Source organism: Podarcis pityusensis, assembly GCF_964106645.2.
Source record: "Podarcis pityusensis genome assembly, chromosome: 7".
Classification (NCBI taxonomy): Eukaryota; Metazoa; Chordata; class Lepidosauria; order Squamata; family Lacertidae; genus Podarcis; species Podarcis pityusensis.
This window is the reverse complement of record NC_138031.1, coordinates 19,059,730-19,078,711: the sequence shown is the minus strand read 5'-3', so window position 1 is coordinate 19,078,711 and position 18,982 is coordinate 19,059,730. Positions and strand designations below refer to the sequence as shown.

At 41.4% G+C, this 18,982-nt stretch overlaps 1 protein-coding gene across 4 annotated transcripts in view; it reads right to left on the bottom strand.

Annotated features, from left to right (window-relative positions):
• CSMD3 (CUB and Sushi multiple domains 3) overlaps positions 1-18,982 on the bottom strand; it is a 578,955-nt gene that overhangs the window by 10,517 nt on the left and 549,456 nt on the right. For all 4 annotated transcript variants that reach the window (XM_081012460.1, XM_081012461.1, XM_081012462.1 and 1 more), the window contains 4 exons: positions 13,863-13,974; positions 12,705-12,884; positions 8,936-9,001; positions 1,467-1,625 (listed from right to left, as the gene is read on the bottom strand). In XM_081012460.1, the coding sequence (XP_080868586.1) occupies positions 1,467-1,625; positions 8,936-9,001; positions 12,705-12,884; positions 13,863-13,974 (517 nt within the window). The remainder of the gene's footprint in view (positions 1-1,466; positions 1,626-8,935; positions 9,002-12,704; positions 12,885-13,862; positions 13,975-18,982) is intronic.

Here is an 18,982-nt window from a genome sequence, read left to right as displayed (position 1 = left end):
CCAAGGCATGCAACACAACAATGGAATTTGGAGAGGGAACCAGCTCATTGCTGGTACTGGGGGACGTGCACAGCCTGGTCACCAGCAGCACTCCCCAATGCTATGACCATTTGTACACTCACCATCTGTTCTCTGCCTCAGTAAAGATCTCAAGAAAGAACATCTATCATTGTGGTCTGGGCAGAAACCAGGACAAACCTGCCCTGATTCCCCCTCTCCTCGTTGCTCTTTCCCTCTGCTCTATTATCCAAAGGCTAGCAGAAGTTTGGGCAATGAGTGACAGAGAATACACTCTGGGCTGGATCCAGATTAAGTTAAGGTACATTTTATGTCCCACTGAAATCAATGTGAAAAGTTAGTCAGGCCTCAAGTCTACATTGTGTTCCGATGGTTTAAATTATTATCCGTGTCTAAGCCTGATCAGCCAAGAGGCAGCACACACCCAGCTATTGCCAGATGTCTCCTTTCGCTGCCAAAGAATTACTGGGCTCAGGAAAATATTAAAAGCTGAAGTTAAACTGACAGGTTTTAGCATGATGAATGAATTATCTTCTCTGATAAATTCCTTGGATTACTTTGCTGGCAAATTATGATGGAGCGCTACTGCAGACTCTAGCAAGGATGGCTAGGAGTAAATGGACTCCTATAAGGAGCCAGCCACTGTTGCTCCCTGCAAATTTACATTAATATCAGCCCTATTCTGTCATTCTCCACATATAAGAGCAGGGGAGGAGGACAGCACCTCTAGCACAAACCTTGCATTCTGCATAGCACTGGATTGGTAGAGATGTCTGCGTAGTAAAAAACCTATATGTGAGCAGCTACCCACATATATATATTGATTGACTGAAATGTTTATAGACTGTGCTTCATAAAAGTATATCTAGGTGGTATATACAACATACATAAATCATAATAAAATTAAGAAAGCATCAATAAAAATATACTTTAAATAATTAATGTCAATACTAGCTAGTTTTTTTAAAAAGCAAACAATGCAGTTTTCAGAATACATCTGAATGAATGCCGGGCAGTTCCTGCCAAAATGCTACTAGCATGGAGTTCCACAGGGCAGAGATTGCCCCAATAATGGCTCAGTCCCTACTAACATCCAACAGACAGGGATGTGACCCACAAGAGGATCTCCGTGATCAAGGTAGAGCCAAATCAGGCCATCCTAACTTCCATGTGACTGGAACTGCTGTGTGTTCTATTATCGTTTCAAAAACAAAATATAATCTGAAGCAACTCATTGACTAATATAATTGTCTCTCTTCCTCTATATCACTCCATAAAGGACATTTTATTTATTTATTGTTATTTTGTTTTGAAAAATATTGGGTACGGTTCAGCCATACTCGATAGCACACTCCTGTATGCGCCTACTCAGAAGTAAGCTTCACTAAATTCGCAAGCGGGGTCTGGATTGAGAAATATGAGGCCATTGCTTATTTCCATGACCTTACCTGAAAGTAGCAGCTCCATGTTGCTGTTGGTGAGTGTCGCGTTCACTCTTCCTGACGTTGCATTGAAATTTGTAACTGTCAAGGTCATGGGTTGCTTTTTGCCTTTGTAATTGTAGGAGCCTTTCCATATATAATTCTGGGCAAACACATCATCAGGAACTGTAGCGGGGAAAACATCAAAAATGTTAATGAACATAGCCATATTTGGATTGCAATAGCTCAGGTTAAAATGAGAATAGATGCTCGTTCTCTCCTCTTCAATTATTTTTTGTTATTGGAAATTATATTTATGATCGTCACGGAACCTAGCCCATATATACATAATCCACAGCAATGGTGCTTGAGAAAGCATCTGTGAGCTAGCCTTAACTGCACCTGTCCTAATGGAAAAATAATAATGTTACGTGCATATTGAAATGATGCAGTCAAAAGACAAGATTTTAACCAACTTTTTATGCCTGCATGTAGACAAATAATATAGAGAGGATGAAATCCAGCTGGTGCCATTCTACTAACAGAATCTATTCATCAGAAATCATTCCTCTCCCCAGCAGTGCCCCCACCCAAAATTTGCTCTAGGTAGTTCCCAGACATATTCCATTTCTTTAACAGTGTGAAATCCCATTACCAAATGTAGCTGCAGAGACACCCCTGTCCTTGTAGGGTGCAAAAGTTGTGACATGTGCATGCTCAGGTCATATATGGGGCTTCACAGAAACCATAAAGACGAAAAGAGAGCATTGTTTCTCAATTGATTATTCACAAATCAAAGAATTATTAACATGTGGGAATAAATTAAAGGAGAACTTTTAGAAGCCAAAATACGATTCCATGGGATTCCATATGTCCAACATCCACAGAGAGCTATTCTGAGCATTTATGTCTCACCTGAAAGGACATACTAAATACCACATAGATCACTGTATTACAAAAGGAACAAGAATGAGTATACTTTTGATGCTATACCTTTAAATAACATATATGTTTTTGGAAGATTGAGTGAGTATTAAACTCATGGTAGGTTGCTAAACATGTCAATTTCAGTTTCTCATTTTTCCAGTCTAACCAGTGATTCATTTTTAAAGTCCTCATGAAAAACTTGTCATGATTTCAGTGCAGATTTTGTTGGGTATCTGTGGTAAGAAACCCATGCAGGGGAAGTTGCCCCCAGTTCCAGTCGCCACACAGAGGCAGCTTAAGGTCCAAATAGTTTACTGTTGCAGAAGATAAAGGTTTCAGTAATACAGTTTTGTATGTTGATATATACTCACAGCTGTAAGCTATGCACATACAGATATATGAAGTACGAAGTATTTCTGTTGCCCCAGCAATTGAAGATGTAACACAGACCACGACTCACTTCTCAAGACTCTAATGAGCTGACATGTCTTAATCACTTATATAAATGGCACTGGGATGTTGCCATAGCAACGGTCCTGGCTGACTTTGCACCTGTTGGTTTATCCCAAGACCAGGGGGTTATTTGTGCAAATGAAGAAAACCGACCCCTTCCTCCATGTCCAGTTTCTCCCACAAATTTCTCCTAGGTTTTACAAGCAATTTCCCCATATACGATGTTATTTTCACTAATATATGCATTGTTACACATATGTTCCTGTAATGTACACATTTTTGTGCACCCTTTTGTGGGTTGGAGAACAGCATTGCAAAATTTGGAGAAGGGCCAGTTTTGAAGGGTTAGCTGTGTTTCAGTTCATGCATAGCTTAGGAAGTCTGAATAAGGTAGGTCAGCATTAAAATGTGGACTGAAGCAATCCCTAGCTCATGGAGCTTATTTCATAATCTCATAAAGATGTTGGCTATTTGCAGTATGGTAGCGCTGCAGAGAGCTTGCTGGGGAGACCATGCATTAAAAAGGGACTCAAAAATAACTTAAACAAGGTTTTAATTACAAAAACAAAAACTCCTTATACACTAAATACATCAACAACAAACCAGACCCAACCACCAACCCATCCCCCAGGGTAATGGGAGAGCTAGGTGCTGCTCCTTATATACTACACCCAATTACCAACACAGCTTAATCAATACAACTCAGCAGCACCTGCTATGTTTCACAGCTGTAAAGCTGGGTCTCGTTATCTTGCTCTGGCCCTTGCTCTGGCCCCTTAAAGACATACACATCGGGTGGAACAATGATGAACCTTTACATTTAAAGAAACAATTCAACAATAGCATCCTGATCTCAGTGCTAGCTCACCACTTAGAATCATAGAGTTGGAAGGGACACTGAGGATCATGTAGTCCAGGTGTCAGCAAACCTTTTCAGCAGGAGGCCGGTCCACTGTCCTTCAGACCTTGTGGGGGGCCGGACTATATTTTGAAGGGGGGGAAATGAACAAATTCCTATGCCCCACAAATAACCCAGGGATGCATTTTAAATAAAAGGACACATTCTACTCATGTAAAAACATGCTAATTCCCGGACCATCCGTGGGCCAGATTTAGAAGGTGATTGGGCCAGATCCAGCCCCCGGGCCTTAGTTTGCCTACCCATGATGTAGTCCAACTCCCTAAAATGCAGAAATATGCAGGTGTCCCATACGGAGATCGAACCTGCAACCTTTGTTTTAACAGCAACATGCTCTAACCAACTGAGCTTATGATCCTGTATTTTAAAACTTAAAAGCTAGTTTTTTTAAAAAAATCAGGTGCCGCCCAACCTGTTCCTGCTTTCCTTGAAGCAAGTCTTGCTGAATTCAACTTTTACACAAGTTATGCCGCGATCCTATACTTACTCACTTATTCATTGGATTTATACTTCACCTTCCTGCCAAGGCATACAATGTGGTTTACAATTTAAACACTACAACAAATACATTATACAAAACAAAAACAGACAGAGTCTTCTCATGCCAACTGGGAGCGGATGGTATATGTGCTACCTGGCAGAAGCTCAGGACATACAGGTTTTCAGCAGCCCCCAAGGCTGCTTGAATAGAAATCAGCCATAGCTCTGTCTCCCAGCTCCCTAGCCTTCAGCCTGCCAGCTTCCAGCTTCCAGCTTCCAGCTTCACATCACTGAGCTCCCAACTCTGCCTTTGTCTTTCTAATTACCAGTGAGTTCAAGGAGGGGGGCGGCAGCATCCATTTTCTGTCTGGCACAGAGCCACTTCCTTTGTTACTTTAATGGCCCATACTTAGAGGACCATTACCTCACCAGGAAGCTAGCTTGGCCATTCCAGGAACTGAATCCGTGCTGCATCCAGGAATTAGAAGGGGCTCAAGCATGCATACATCCTAGCACCACCACCACCACCCCAACTCATAACAATATGTATGCTTTCTGGCCTAGGCTCCCTTGCTTCAACCTACTTCAATGCAACTTATTCCAGGCATTCGAGGTGTCCATAGGTTTTCAACTTTGCTGTATTTAAAGTACGTGAATTATTTAGGACCACTTAGAACAGAGTTAAAACTTCATAATGGTTTTTAACTTACTCTTTGGGGTATACCACACACAAATGTTCCTTAAGTAAGGCTTTTTAAAGTGCATTATAGCCATTTCTTAAAGCTTACCAAGGCATCCTTTTGGAATAAATGAATGTTGATTATTATAGATGGAGGTGCAGAATGTTGAGCTAAGCTCTAATGCAAAGCAGAATCAATGGATTCACTCATTTCACTAAGGTAGGATTTTAAATTTCAACAGGAGAATATAATCTCACACTTGGATTTGAAGATGGGGAATCTCAGGACTGTGAAGCATTAAAAAATTGTTGGGGTCACACCAATAACTATGCAGAATAAGAAAAATAAAAATCTAAAGCGATCCAGTAAAACAATGTTACATATTTTATATTCCACTGCAATGAGGCTACTTCACTACATTTTTAAGTATGTATGCCCAAATTTAGTTGATTTGGGCTTTAAAAATTTGTAATGAAATCCAGAGTGCCTCCCTCTGAGGAACGAACCCTTAACCTCTGACAAAGGTCAAGGGGTCCTTCCTCAGAGGGAGGTGTTCTGTGGGAAGGGACCAGGGCTCTTTGGAATGGCAGAAAGGTAAGGTAGATTAAAAATATATATGCCTAAGTAAATCATAAGTGGAAATAAAGAAGCGTTTGTACAACATAACCAAACCACCGTAGTACACCAGATGTTGCCAGAAAATTGCCCTGCAAATTTAGCTGCCTCCTCTTCAGCGAACTCTGAGCTTTCCCTCCAGTTCACTCAAGTACAGTCATTTTCACACGCACATACACATACACACACAAATGCCCCCTCAGCTGGAAAATTGTCACTTTCTTCAACATCTTGTGGCTCTTAAAAGCTATCAGAAATCCTGAATTCCTGCATTGCAGCAGGCTGGATGATGATGGTAATGATGATGATTTCAAGTTACATACCACCCTTTATCCAAAAATCTCAGGGCAGTGTACAACATTAGAAACATAATTTACATAGCACAATAATAATAAAAAACTCACAGGGGAAAAAATAATAATAGTCCCAAAAGAGGAGAACAGTTGTACCTCGGAAGTCGAACAGAATCCGTTCCGGAAGTCCGTTCAACTTCCAAAACATTCAGAAACGAAAGTTCAGCTTCCGACTGGCTGCAGGAAGCTCCTGCAGCCAATCAGAAGCCACAGAAGCCCCGCCGGACGTTCGGCTTTCAAAAATAGTTTGCAAACCGAAACACTCCCGGGTTTGCGGCATTCGGGAGCCCAAAACGTTTGAGAACTAAGCTGTTCGAAAACAAAGGTACTTTCACCTGGTGCCTAAAGACACATAATGAAAGCACCAGGCGAGCTTCTCTGGGAGGAGCATTCCACAAAGGGGGAGGAGCCATCGCAGACTAGATAACCCTTGAGGGTCCCTTCCAAGTCTACAATCCTATGATTCTGTGAATCAATTTCCTATCCATCACTTTTTCAGCAGCTGATCATTCTCAGCGATTCATCTTTCTAAGATATATCCAGGAGGTGTTACAGGTTAACAGCACATTTTGTCCTCGCTACACCATCCCATCCCATTTGCTCTATTTGCCATCCTCACACTTATGATTTATTTATGGTAGCAACACTGATGAAAGAACACTGTATCACAACTGGTGGCAATAAGCATTGCACTCCATATACGCAGACAAGATAAATAAATGCACAGGTTTGTGTGTGAAGCCATACAACTGTTAGCAGTGTCTAGCTCCCACCTGTCCCATCATTGTTTTGAGGGTCTGTCTTCCTTGATTTCTTCAATTGCTGTCTAATGTTTCTGGTTGTCAATACTTGGACCAAAAACGCTAGCTAAATGACAGGTTATTGCATTATATGTTATATGTACATAATTCATCAAGCTGAGCAGTAGTGACCCTGCCAACTGCACACTCAAAATGTATAATTAACCCTTCTCAGTTTTGTAAAGACAATGTTAACTACTTTTAGTTTCCTCTGATTTCTATAAGTGACTTGAGTTCATGCTTACGTGGGATTTAAAGATGCTTGCTGTTGGCTAGGTCATATACACAAATGAAGATTTTGTGTGCATGCATGTGAGAGAGAGAGAGACAGAATGAGATACAGATGCAATATTCATTGTGTAGACACATCTTATAATGTAATTGAGTCTAGGGTAACAATGAATGGTTACATATTTTCATGTAAAATTGATGGTCCAACCTCACTACCTCTGATAGTACCTGGGGGCATGTTGCAGGCACTGTCCCCTGCCCTGATCTGCTGCTCTTTGGGCACCAATTTCCCCTTGTTAAGGCTTATTTTCCCTTCATTATGTGATTTGCATTAAAGGCATGTATTACTTGGATTCACCTTTCTGGATCAGGCAATGTGAGAAGCAACCCTCAGACTTTGATCTCTGTAACAGCAGTGGGGAAAGACAGCTCAACTTTCCTTGTGGCTTGGCTCAGCCCACTGCTAGGCTACTTATAGCCCTGTAATATACCACTCCTAAATGCTCAGTCACCCAAATGCAATCCTTGTCATAGGGTGTGCTGGGAATGCAACCAGGGATCATGCCAGAGGACAGTGCAGAGACACATGAGTGTGAGCACTGCCTCGGGACTCATCCTCGCACCTCATGCAACAAGACATTCAAGGCTCCCAGAGCTCCCCATGTAAGAATGCCAATACCTCCATCCCTACAAATAACTCATTGTGTTCCTCAACTCCTATAGGTTAGGGGCCCTATAATGTCTCCACCAACTATACTCAAGCCAATTAGCCTCCCACAATCTCTGGGTAGGTTTTGCCGTTGGATTCAGGAATCTCCTTTCAAGTAAACCCAGTTCTCAGGAGGCCTCTAATCAAAAGTCAGTATGTTTGTCCTGTGTTTTACTGCCTCTCTCATATCTAGGCCCCTGCCACCGGTGGACTCACTGCTCCTGAGCCCATGGCTCCTGGGCCCTTCTGGCACATGGGCCTAATTAGGCCTGTTGCATCTTCACATTTGGCCTGCAATACCATTTTGGTCAAACCCATGGCGACCTGCTCTTCATCTGGCATCATACATGACATCAGGTGTTGGGCAGGTAAGGACACAGCTGGGCTGGAAAGGGGGTTGCAGAAACTGTCATGCACTGATTTCTTCCTCTAATGTTCCCTTTTACTGAAAGCTTTGTAGCAGTAGTTCAATAAAGCTTCAAAAATTGTCTTCAAAATCCATATGCTATATACATTTTCCTTATGTTTGTTTTTTTTACTATATCAAGAAAGCATACATCATATCCTAGAAATTTGCAAAAATGCACATATGGAAAAACCCTGGAATAGAGGAGTGGATTTTATTCCTTAATTGCCTTCAACACTACTAAAGTTTGCAAACATGTATTGCAGGATCACATTTGACAACAGTGGATAATGAGGCTGTTTTCCCAAAAGGAAGAAACAAGGAGACTTTTTATCTGAATTTAGGTTTAATGCAGTAACATTTGAATGGATTGAAGCAGGGGAGGGGGTGTGGGAGGAGACAGTAAGCCTGATTCTTCCAAAATACTGTCTTCCCTCTCCTTAATATACAGACTGCGGCAGTGCAATATTGATACATACTGTGGACAAATTCAGCTGTTGATTTATCAATGGAATAGTTTGAAAGTAGTACGAGTTCTGCTATCAACAGAACTTATGTATATCAGTTCTGAAGAGCACTGTTGTTTTGAGGCAGCTGAGAAATGACTTTGCAACCCAGGCAGCACCACATCTTGGAAAAGATAGATGAATGGTAGCTGAACACATCCTATTAAACTGGGAGGCTGCCATTTATGTGAAGAGCAAAAACAGAATTATTCCGACACTGCATCATTCCTTTTTGACAAAATATCTCACGTTTTTGTCTCGTGCTTATTCGGCAATGAAATATCAACAGCAAGCTAACATCCTCGTAGGCTGCAATGCTAATATGTTGTGCAAATCTTTTCTGTTCTGTTTCTGAACTGCCTAGTCAGTAAGGATTTTTATAAATAAATAAATGAATAAATAAAGTAAGTTACTCACCATTTAATTTAGGACTTGGTGTCCCCAAAGCTGGCCTAGGGTCTTTCACCAATATTTTTGAACCAGCTGTTGAGATAAGTAATACAAAATAAGTTATTATTACATCTATGCTGGTTGTGATACATTAAATGTAGAAATAGACACAAATATATTAAAGATGAAATACCAATGTCATTAAATTGCAAATAAGCAAAGAGGCGAGACATTTCTCACGTATCTATATTGGAAACCAACATAAATCCAAAAGACAAATCTGGTGGGAGCTCAGTTCAACTGACATCATCTTGCAACACAGATGCAGACTGCCTTGTTTTAGTACACTCATAGTTCTATCACAATTCCCAGGGGTTCTATGAATCAAGATTACTTCCATAGATTTCAGTCCAAATATAGTGTAGGCTGTATGCGCTTTACAAAAGCAACACAGTATTTTAACTGATCATCATGTCTTTCCCTAAATATGAATTGCATTGTTATGAAGTTGCTGAAAACTCTTTTGGAGGCCTCCTACCTTGTCTCAGCATTGCATTTTACACAGCTCCTTTTGCAGGAGTGCCGTGCACTGATAGTGCTTTACAGCTGGTTGAAGCTTTGGCTGCAGCTCTGGCCTTGTGTGGGATCAAATCCCAGTAAGTTACTGGATGTTACAGCTTGATGAACATTGTCTGGCAGTACCTACACATTCGCCTGCAGAAATTGATGGGGCTGCCATTGGGGATTTGTGGAAGAATCAATTGCATGATGAAATGGGGGGGGGGGCGTTTCTGTGATTCACATGACTTTAAAATAAGGGTAGATGCACTTACTTAAATTGCAGCAGCTGCATGTATGCACTCAGAGGCGCCAATTCCTACAATGCATCCATATATATAGTCCCCCACAAAAGAACCCCTATTTTAGTCAGTGATCTGCTGAAGCCAATGCCCCAGATTTCTCAAAGGTGTTTTTTTTCCCCCTGTGGAAGAGGCATTTGCTCTTCTGCTTCATTTGCGAGGTACTTTAGAATTACTTCAAGATTTTGGATGGTGTGGAGTTCAGCTGACCTTATCATAGTGTGCTGGTTATGGGCAGTGAGTGTGCTTCCCTTTCCATTAATCATTTCTCGAGCTCCCTGCAGCCTCCTAGCTCTTCACGCTTCCTGATATGAAGAACCCAACAGGGGGAAATTTTCCTCCTCTGAACCTTAATTGATGTGTAAGAAGCTGTAAAGTCTAGCTACCAGGCACTTGAGATTGGTGCACTTGTGGATATTGTTTTTTTTAAAAGGAAATACTTTCAACACTAATTTATTTGAAAGTTCTCTCTCTCTCTCTCTCTCTCTCTCTCTCTCTCTGTGTGTGTGTGTGTGTGTGTGTGTGTGTGTTGAAAGAATATGGAGAGCTACTCTGGACACCACATGATCCACTTGTTGGGCCAGTGTGTAGGGCCTCCATGTACATAACTGATAACCGCCTCATGCATTCTAAGACGAGTTCAGTGAACAGATCAAAATTAAGTAAAATTTCAAGAATCAGAGAGCCAACAAATAAGAATCAGTCAATATATATATATATAATAAAATAAAATTGTCCAGTAGCACCTTAGAGACCAACTAAGTTTGTTCTTGGTACAGTGGTACCTCGGGTTAAGTACTTAATTCGTTCCGGAGGTCTGTTCTTAACCTGAAACTGTTCTTAACCTGAAGCACCACTCTAGCTAATGGGGCCTCCTGCTGCCACCGCACTGCCGGAGCACGATTTCTGTTCTTATCCTGAAGCAAAGTTCTTAACTTGAGGCACTATTTCTGGTTAGCGGAGTCTGTAACCTGAAGCGTATGTAACCTGAAGCGTATGTAACCCGAGGTACCACTGTATAAGATTTTGTGTGCATGCACACTTCTTCAGATACATGCACACGAAAGCTTATACCAAGAACAAACTTAGTTGGTCTCTGAGGTGCTGCTGGACAATGTATATATATATATATATATATATATATATATATATATATATATATATATCTCGACTGCGTCAGACCAACACAGCTACTTACCTAAATAAGAATCAGATAAGCCAACAAATGAAAATCAAAGTATATTCTGTCTGTCTGTCTGGGTGGGGGGGTTGCCTAAGTCAATGGAACCTTGTCACAAACCCATTGTCATCCCCATGCACCTTGCAAGAAATCTTGTGGGGCTGCCAAGCATTTTATGGTCCTATGCACTAATCTATATTCTTAAAAGGGTTTGGAAAATGACACCAGTTTTATCTTCTCAAACCAAAGTCACGCATTCCTTATAGGTCAGGGTTGCGCAAAAGTTACAAAGGATCTATGAAAGGAAAGAGAAGTTTGGGTGATAAAGGCAGACCAACTTTGCAGCTGCCGCATGTGTCCTTATTACTGTGATGTCTTCTGTAACTTGAATCGCTATGAGACAGATGAAAGCCACACAATTCTTTATTCCTTTAAAGTCACCAGTGCAGTCATTTTTGTGAAGACTATTTTCATCAGCAACAACAGAGGACAAGGGAACATCCTGCTTTTTTCCTAATGACCTTCCCCTTTGAAACAGGCTCCTTCAGGTTTTCTGCATGTAGCAATAAGATCAAAAAGGCTCCACAAGTTTGTGCCAGAATACCCTTTTTGTAGCAGGCTGTCCTGTGGAATGACTTGCACTACTGAACGAAATGACACCAGCCTGGTCTTTCATACTATTTGCACTCCAGTTAACTTATTTTACAAACCTGAAACTTTTATCCCCTCCACCCCAAAAAAACACATAATGAAACTGGGTGGAGAAGCAGCAGAGCTGTAAAGGGAAAAGAGTATTTAAAGAAAGATGCCAACAGCTTATCTACCTACTCTTCATCTCTCTGTTCTTAAAGGATATGACACTTTTAGATGAACTTCTGTACACCTAGAAAATAATGCTGGACAAAATCTTGAACCCTCTGTGTGTGTGGGGTTTTGGGAGAGAATTTACAATAAGCCAGTGTTTTGTATAGAATGCTAAACCTGGAAACAAAGGTTTAAACCTCATCTCATCCACAATTATCACTAAGGTCAGTTGCTTTTTCTGAACTTAACATTACACACTGCACCATATAATCATAAACTCTTAACAGACAAATGTAATCACATACAGACATACCTAAACCATGGTAGCCAGGTAACCAGGGGCAGGGGCGGCAGAAGGGGTGTGTGGTGGGTGCAGGTTGCCCCGGGTGTCACCACTGAGGGGGGTGCAAACTGCTGGGCAGTACTCCCCTGCAGCGCGCCCGAGCCACGCGTCTCTCCTGGAAGTGACACAGTGACTTGGGCGCACACAGGCTCCATGCTGCCCAAACGGTCCACCCACTGCCTCTGCCTCCCCCCCCCCCCAGCTGTAGGGTGGCTGAGTGGGAGGAGGCAGGCAGACTCCGGAGGCCCCACCCTGCCACCGCTGACCAGGGGTAGCCAGTGTGGTATCTTCTAGACGTTGCTAAACTATGATAGCTGGCTGATGAGAGCTGTAGTCAATTAACACATGGACTTCATCAAACTGGCTACCCCAGTTAAAATGATTATCTAAACTGGGTCCATGTGTAATGTGACATAATCACTGTGTGCATCCTCTGACCCCACAGGTTGGCTGGGATGAGAAGATACATGGCATGGGACATCAAATCACTTGAAAATTACAAGGGGGGGGAGCTATAAAGAGAGACAGAGAGTGAGTGAGGGCAGTCTTCTGTCTCCCATCCTATCCAATTCTGCCCTGAATAACTAAACAGGAGATGCAAGAAATTACCTTCGCATACAGGCACTTTCCCTGTCCAAGTGCCATCAGATCTGCAGACTCTGTGTTCTGAACCTCCCGCGAGAAAGAACCCTGGTTGGCAGTTGTATATCAGGGTATAACCAAGTGAGGGAAGATCCATCCCTGCAACGTTCGTGTGAGCTGGCGATTCTGGCTGTTTGCAGTTGTGAGCTAAAAAGGAAGTCATAACTCATCACATATGTGACAAAACACAAGACAAAATATAAATCATAGTTCCCCATGTATGGATCTCCCTCCCAGACAAAATTAGATGTCCCCCCACACTGGCTATTTTTCGACAAAATGTCAAGACACACTCATTCCTCAAGGCTTTGGGGGGGCGGGGTAAGAACTATGCTAAGCTGTTTACACTGTGGATATTAACTGATGCTTAAAAAATAATAAGAAAGACTATGGATTTTCTAAGTATTAAGATATATATTTTCTGCAGGGTTTTTTTAATGTTTTAAGCTGCCCCGGGCTCCTTTTGGGAAGGTAAAAGAATAAATATGATAATATAAATTAACAGAAATAAACCATGGCATTGAAAGGCAGATATGATCAGTGCTTGAATTATACATGAAGAGGCAAGAGGACCCTTAACAAAAGCCACAAACTCCATCCTAAGACCCTCTAACCAAATCGTGCCCACTCCTGTAGCTTTCTAAAAACAGAAGCGAAGGTGGTTGACACAAAAGGAAAAGGGGGCTTGAACCTTCCTGCCTCGTGCCCCCATATAATGAGCAAAGGCACACAGGTCTGGAAGTGCTTCACCTTATTTTGAAATAGCCTGATTCATGATATTTAAATTGTTTACATCAGTGCTATATCATTAGGATTGTGGAAAACAAACCTTGATGCAGATAAAGAGCCAGCAAAAGTCACTAGCAAACCACCCACTGAGATCAAGGACCAGAAGTCTGCCCTTGTATTCTTTTTAAATATGTTTATTACTTGGGGGTTTTTTTGTTTGTTTTTTGCCACCTCGGGCTTCTTTTGGAGGCAGGGCAATATATAAAATCAATCAATCCATTTATTCCATGTACCACATTTAAACTAGAAATTACCAGATGGCATCCAACATAACAACTTTAAACAATCCACTAAAACACACTGAATGCCACAAGAAGATATGTCTTATGGACTTACGTATGCATTCTGGCTGAATACCACTCCAGGTAAGATCAGGAAGACAGGTGCGTGTTGTAGAGCCTTGAATAAGGTAGCCTTTTCTGCAGTGAAACTGTACGACATTCCCCACCTATGAAAACATTATATTGATTTGGTCAAGACTAAATTAAATGGTGAATATGACACAAAATATCTCTACACCATCCCCAGCTCTGATTTTAATAATACCCATTTCTTTTCAGATGTAACTGTGGGTTTTTTTGTTACCTGCTGCACGAAGGGGGTCTATGAACAATGGGGATATTGCAATAAGATGACAGACAAAGTCTATACAGTCAACAATTCTTGGCTATTAGCATCTGAAAAGCCAAGTTCATTCAATAATTATTGGAACCATTATTGCTGTTTGTTGCAAGCACTTAAGCAGCACTACGAAAAACATTTTATTTCCTGGCGGCACCCAACAAACAATTCTTAGTTCCTTTTGCTGCCAGGGACAACAGTGGCTTCGAATGATCTGCTAATTAAAACTCATTCAACTGGGGATAGGTTTATCATATGGAAGCATTATTGCCCTTGAACGCAACCGATACTAGAAAATTAAAAGCGATGAATAACCGTTATGAAAGCTTCAGACAATCAGGCTGCAATGTGAGTGTTTCAGTGACAGCATGAATTAACAGTCTTCTGAAATGTCTCAGATTATACCTTTTCGCTAAGCTGGTTCTAGAATAACCACACCCGAGTGGCTAGGCATAATGCAGAAAAAGGAGTAAGGGTATGTTTGGGGCACAGGAGCTCATAAGCACACAAAAGGGCACCACAGTGAATGCGAAGCTGTTGTTAATTTTCCAATATTCATATTGCAATATTCACATGGCATTGTTTCTTTTCAGAATAAACATGCCACGTAGCCAATCAGACTTCAATTTGCTCAGCTAATTGCAAATAAGTTTACGGTCAAGCTGCCTGCTCACTTAAAGGGACTCCTGCCCATTAGGTCCAGTCGTGGCCGACTCTGGGGTTGCGGCGCTCATCTCACTTTATTGGCCGAGGGAGTCAGTGTACAGCTTCCGGGACATGTGACCAGCATGACTAAGCCACTTCTGGCGAACCACAGCAGCGCACGGAAATGCCGTTTACCTTCCCGCCGGAGCATTACCTATTTATCTACTTGCACTTTGAGGTGCTTTTGAACTGCTAGGTTGGCAGGAGCAGGGACCGAGCAACAGGAGCTCACCCCGTTGCGGAGTTTCGAACCGCCAACCTTCTGATCGGCAAGCCCAAGAGGCTCTGTGGTTTAACCCACAGTGCCACCCGCATCCCTAGCGCCTGCTCACTTAGAGGATGCTGGAAGGTCTGTTAGCCACTGCTCCAAGATCTGGACTCCACATTTCCAGATTTTAAAAATAATTAATGTGGTGACTATTGTTGACTATTAAAGAGGTAAACAAATGCCTATCGGCATGTTCTACCTTGAAAGAGAGGAAGCAAATGAGCCCTTGTGACAGGACTCCTAGAACACTGAGCAAAACCCACTGTCATGGCATCAAAATTCTTCATTCCCGAAGACCCCACATGCCCCTATTCTGCCAGAGAGTCGTCCAGCAGAAGTTAATTGCCCAATTGCATGCCACCCAGTCACCCAATAAGACTCACCCAATAAGACTATACCTGATGGGGTGCTAATTGTCTTTACAATCATGCAATGGTTTTTTTTTGGGGGGGGGGAGGGAATTAATAGAAGGGAATTGAATATTTTCTTTGCTCCTCATGGGCCTGAAAAAAAATGGCGCTCACCCACTCACAGCTTCCAATAGCTCCAGGTGGAACATTTGCCTTGGTGACAATGGGTGTTTTCCTTCTGGGGCTATGAGCAGCTACAGAGTGAAGGATTTTCATTAGGACTGAGGCAGGTGAGGGGTAGATTAAAATTTCATCCCTTGCTTGTTCTTAAATTTTAGTTTTATGTTTTTAAAAATCTATGAAATCTGATTGCTAAAGGCAAGTTAAGCATCACATCTAGTTTTGCCCTAAAACTGATCCTAAAGCAAACCTATGTACAAGTAACTGCCATTTAAAATATTCACAGAGGTTGCATTTACCTTTAGAAGGATGGCAATCACAGGCAGTGAAGTTCATTTTGGTATTCTCAATGTCAGTTTCCTGATCTGATTTTCTCACATTTAATCAATATGTCTTGCACAAAATTGTTCTAACACAGTTCACCGTTGGCTAAATCTGAGACAAGTTTCTGTTTTATTAAAGCAAGACATCAGAATTTGTTTTGGGGGGTTTTTCTCAATGGTGAAACAAATGCTTTGTATGCAAAAGGTTTCAGGTTCCAATCATTGTGTCTTCAATTAGGACTGGGAAAACTTTAATGTTAAGGTGTCCATGTTCAATAATTTTACAGGAGCTGTAGCTCAGCAGTAAAGTACATGTTCTGCATGCTGAAGCTTTCAGCTTCAATTCCTGGTATCTCCAGTTAAAACAGGGTGATGAAAACCCACCTATTAAAACACACAGACACACACTTTATCTCATTTGTGACTTCCCCCTTTCCCCACATTACTGAAGTTATAACTGATAGAATACCACAAAACACACAATCTTGGAATGATGTTATGTATAAATGTCTCAATATTCCAGGTGCTTTACCAAAGCAAACATAGTCATTGGTTACACTTGGAAGGGGGAGATGCAAATGCTCTAAACAAACTGAAAGCTGCAGCAAACTGCATGCTTCACCTCTGGAATTCATTTTATATATACTTGTAAGTATATACATAAGAAGGCTTTGCAGCACTGTTTACAGTCTGCTGCAGTTCACCTTCCACTAAAAACTGTGGTTTTCATTTCATTGGCTGTGGCAAAATAGCATAACTTTACATAATTTACAATATTTATTACATATATTAAGTAAATTAAATTGTCATTTTGTTATTCCACCCCACAAAGGATGCCTGGTGCTTCCCTGATCGCCCTTTGTGAGTTCAGACTGAATGTCTGAACTGAAGAGGGCTATTGTCAGACAGGAAATAGGAAGGAGAAGAATACAGGAAAAGTAGAAGCCACAGAACAAAACAAAACAAGTAAAAGAAATGGGGAAACCCTTTCATTTCTGTTTTGTATCTAACACTGCACTTTTCTGTTGCTAAACAAGCTCATCTTCCTGTGCTATCACTTTCCTACATTTCATAAGCATTAAATTCACAGGAAAGAATGACTTTCTAAGTTGCTCCTTATCTCCATGCTGAGTTTCATACTGATATTCATAAAACTGACCCAGAAGCTAATAGAAGGCTACCACTAGCGTAATGGATCTATTTTTCTTACAAAATTCAGATTGTGCCTTGGATCCTTTCAGGTTTAATAAAAAGGAAGTTGCTGAATTTACACACACGTACAGATACGCACACAAAATAAATTGGGGGGAAAGAATTGAGCTTAAAAGTATTGCATACGTGACAGATTTATCCAAATAAATCCAAGTTATTTCAGCTCAGTGCTGTGTTGTCCTGTAATGGCTTGTCGTCAGAGCGCTATAAACAATTTCCTATGTTACCAGCAGTACCTCTACACAAATATTTCAAGCCCACAGTTCATTTCATGGAAGCAATTTGTTTTGGAAGCTTGCAGATGAAGTTGGTAAAATCTGACACCCAAAATATATTTTGCATTTGTACAATCTGTTCAGCTGTTCAGAAAATATCAACAGTACAACGAAGTGTTGGGCAGGTTGGCACAGACACTAAATGCACAGAATTATTGTTCATGTTATGTTACAGGTTCATTTACATGCCTCAGATGAGATTCAAAGTAGGGCTAAAGGGGCATACATCAGCAATTTTATTAGTATCCACATTGGTGACAAAGGACAGTTACAGAAACAAATATCAGATGCAAAAACTGTTCAGACATGTGGAGTCATCCTCACCCCCTTATCCCAGAGTTTTGTTTTCCTTTTTAAAAAATGTAGGCTGCAATTTCTAGCTGAAGGCTGGTGTAGGACATCTTGGGGCTTGTACACCCTTTGCACTGGATTTTGTTCTGTATAAAATCCCTTTGCAGTGGGAAAGTACATACAAACACACACACATATCTTTTCCCATTTGGGTGAAAAATTGCTTGGGGAAAAGTGTCGTCTAGTGGTGTCTTTACATACTTATGATCCTGTGGCTGTGTTTTATAAAAGAAAAGAAAAAAGGAGCAAGGAAAGAAACTAGGTATTGTTACGAATGCTGGCCAGATATCGCTGCCATACCTATGTCAGCCAAGTTGTTTGCTAATGCCATAAAATGGCTGGTAGATTTCTTCCATGAGCTAATGGTAGAGAAACAGATGGAAAGGTTTCTTGAGGGTATTCAATGGAAGAGACCACTGAAATCTGCAAGGTGATGCTCCCTCTCTCTTAGCTAAGGAGAGGAGGAAGATTTAAACTAAATGCCTGTATGGGGAAAACAACAGTCTGGGGAGGAGTGCAGTGTGGGGAGACAGAGAGAGAGAGAAAAGAGGCAGTTGTGAGCTCTGAAAGCATCAGGGACAGTGTGTATCACTGCTTCCTCTACTTATGCTCTGTTTCAACCTTTCAAAAACTGGTATCTTCTAGATCAGCAGTTCTCAACCTGTGGGTCCCCAGATGTTGTTGGACTACAACTCCCATCATCCCTAGCTAGCAAGGCCAGAGCTCAGGGATGATGGGAGTTGTAGTCCAACAACATCTGGGGACCCACAGGTTGAGAACCACTGCTCTAGATGTTGTTGACCTTAAACTCCCATCAGTCCCAAGCATCATGGCCAACAGCCAGCTCTAGCAACATCTGAAGGGTTCCAGATTGGTGAAAACTATGTCTATTTATATATTTGCAAGTTAAACCAAATATTACAAAAAATACCATGCCCCCAGTGAGCTCTTCTCCAAAATGAAGCCAAGCCCAGCAAGTGTGCCTGTGAAATCGTGGAGAAATCAGAACCATAGAGTATGATAAATGAAATACATATATATACAGCATATGATTGGAAGCTTTGTAGAGTTTCACCCTAGGGACTTTATTCTGGAAATCTTCTAATATTAATCTTTGAAAGCAGGGAGATGCTTGTTTATTTCAGATATGAGGTCAGTGTCATTTCTTTTG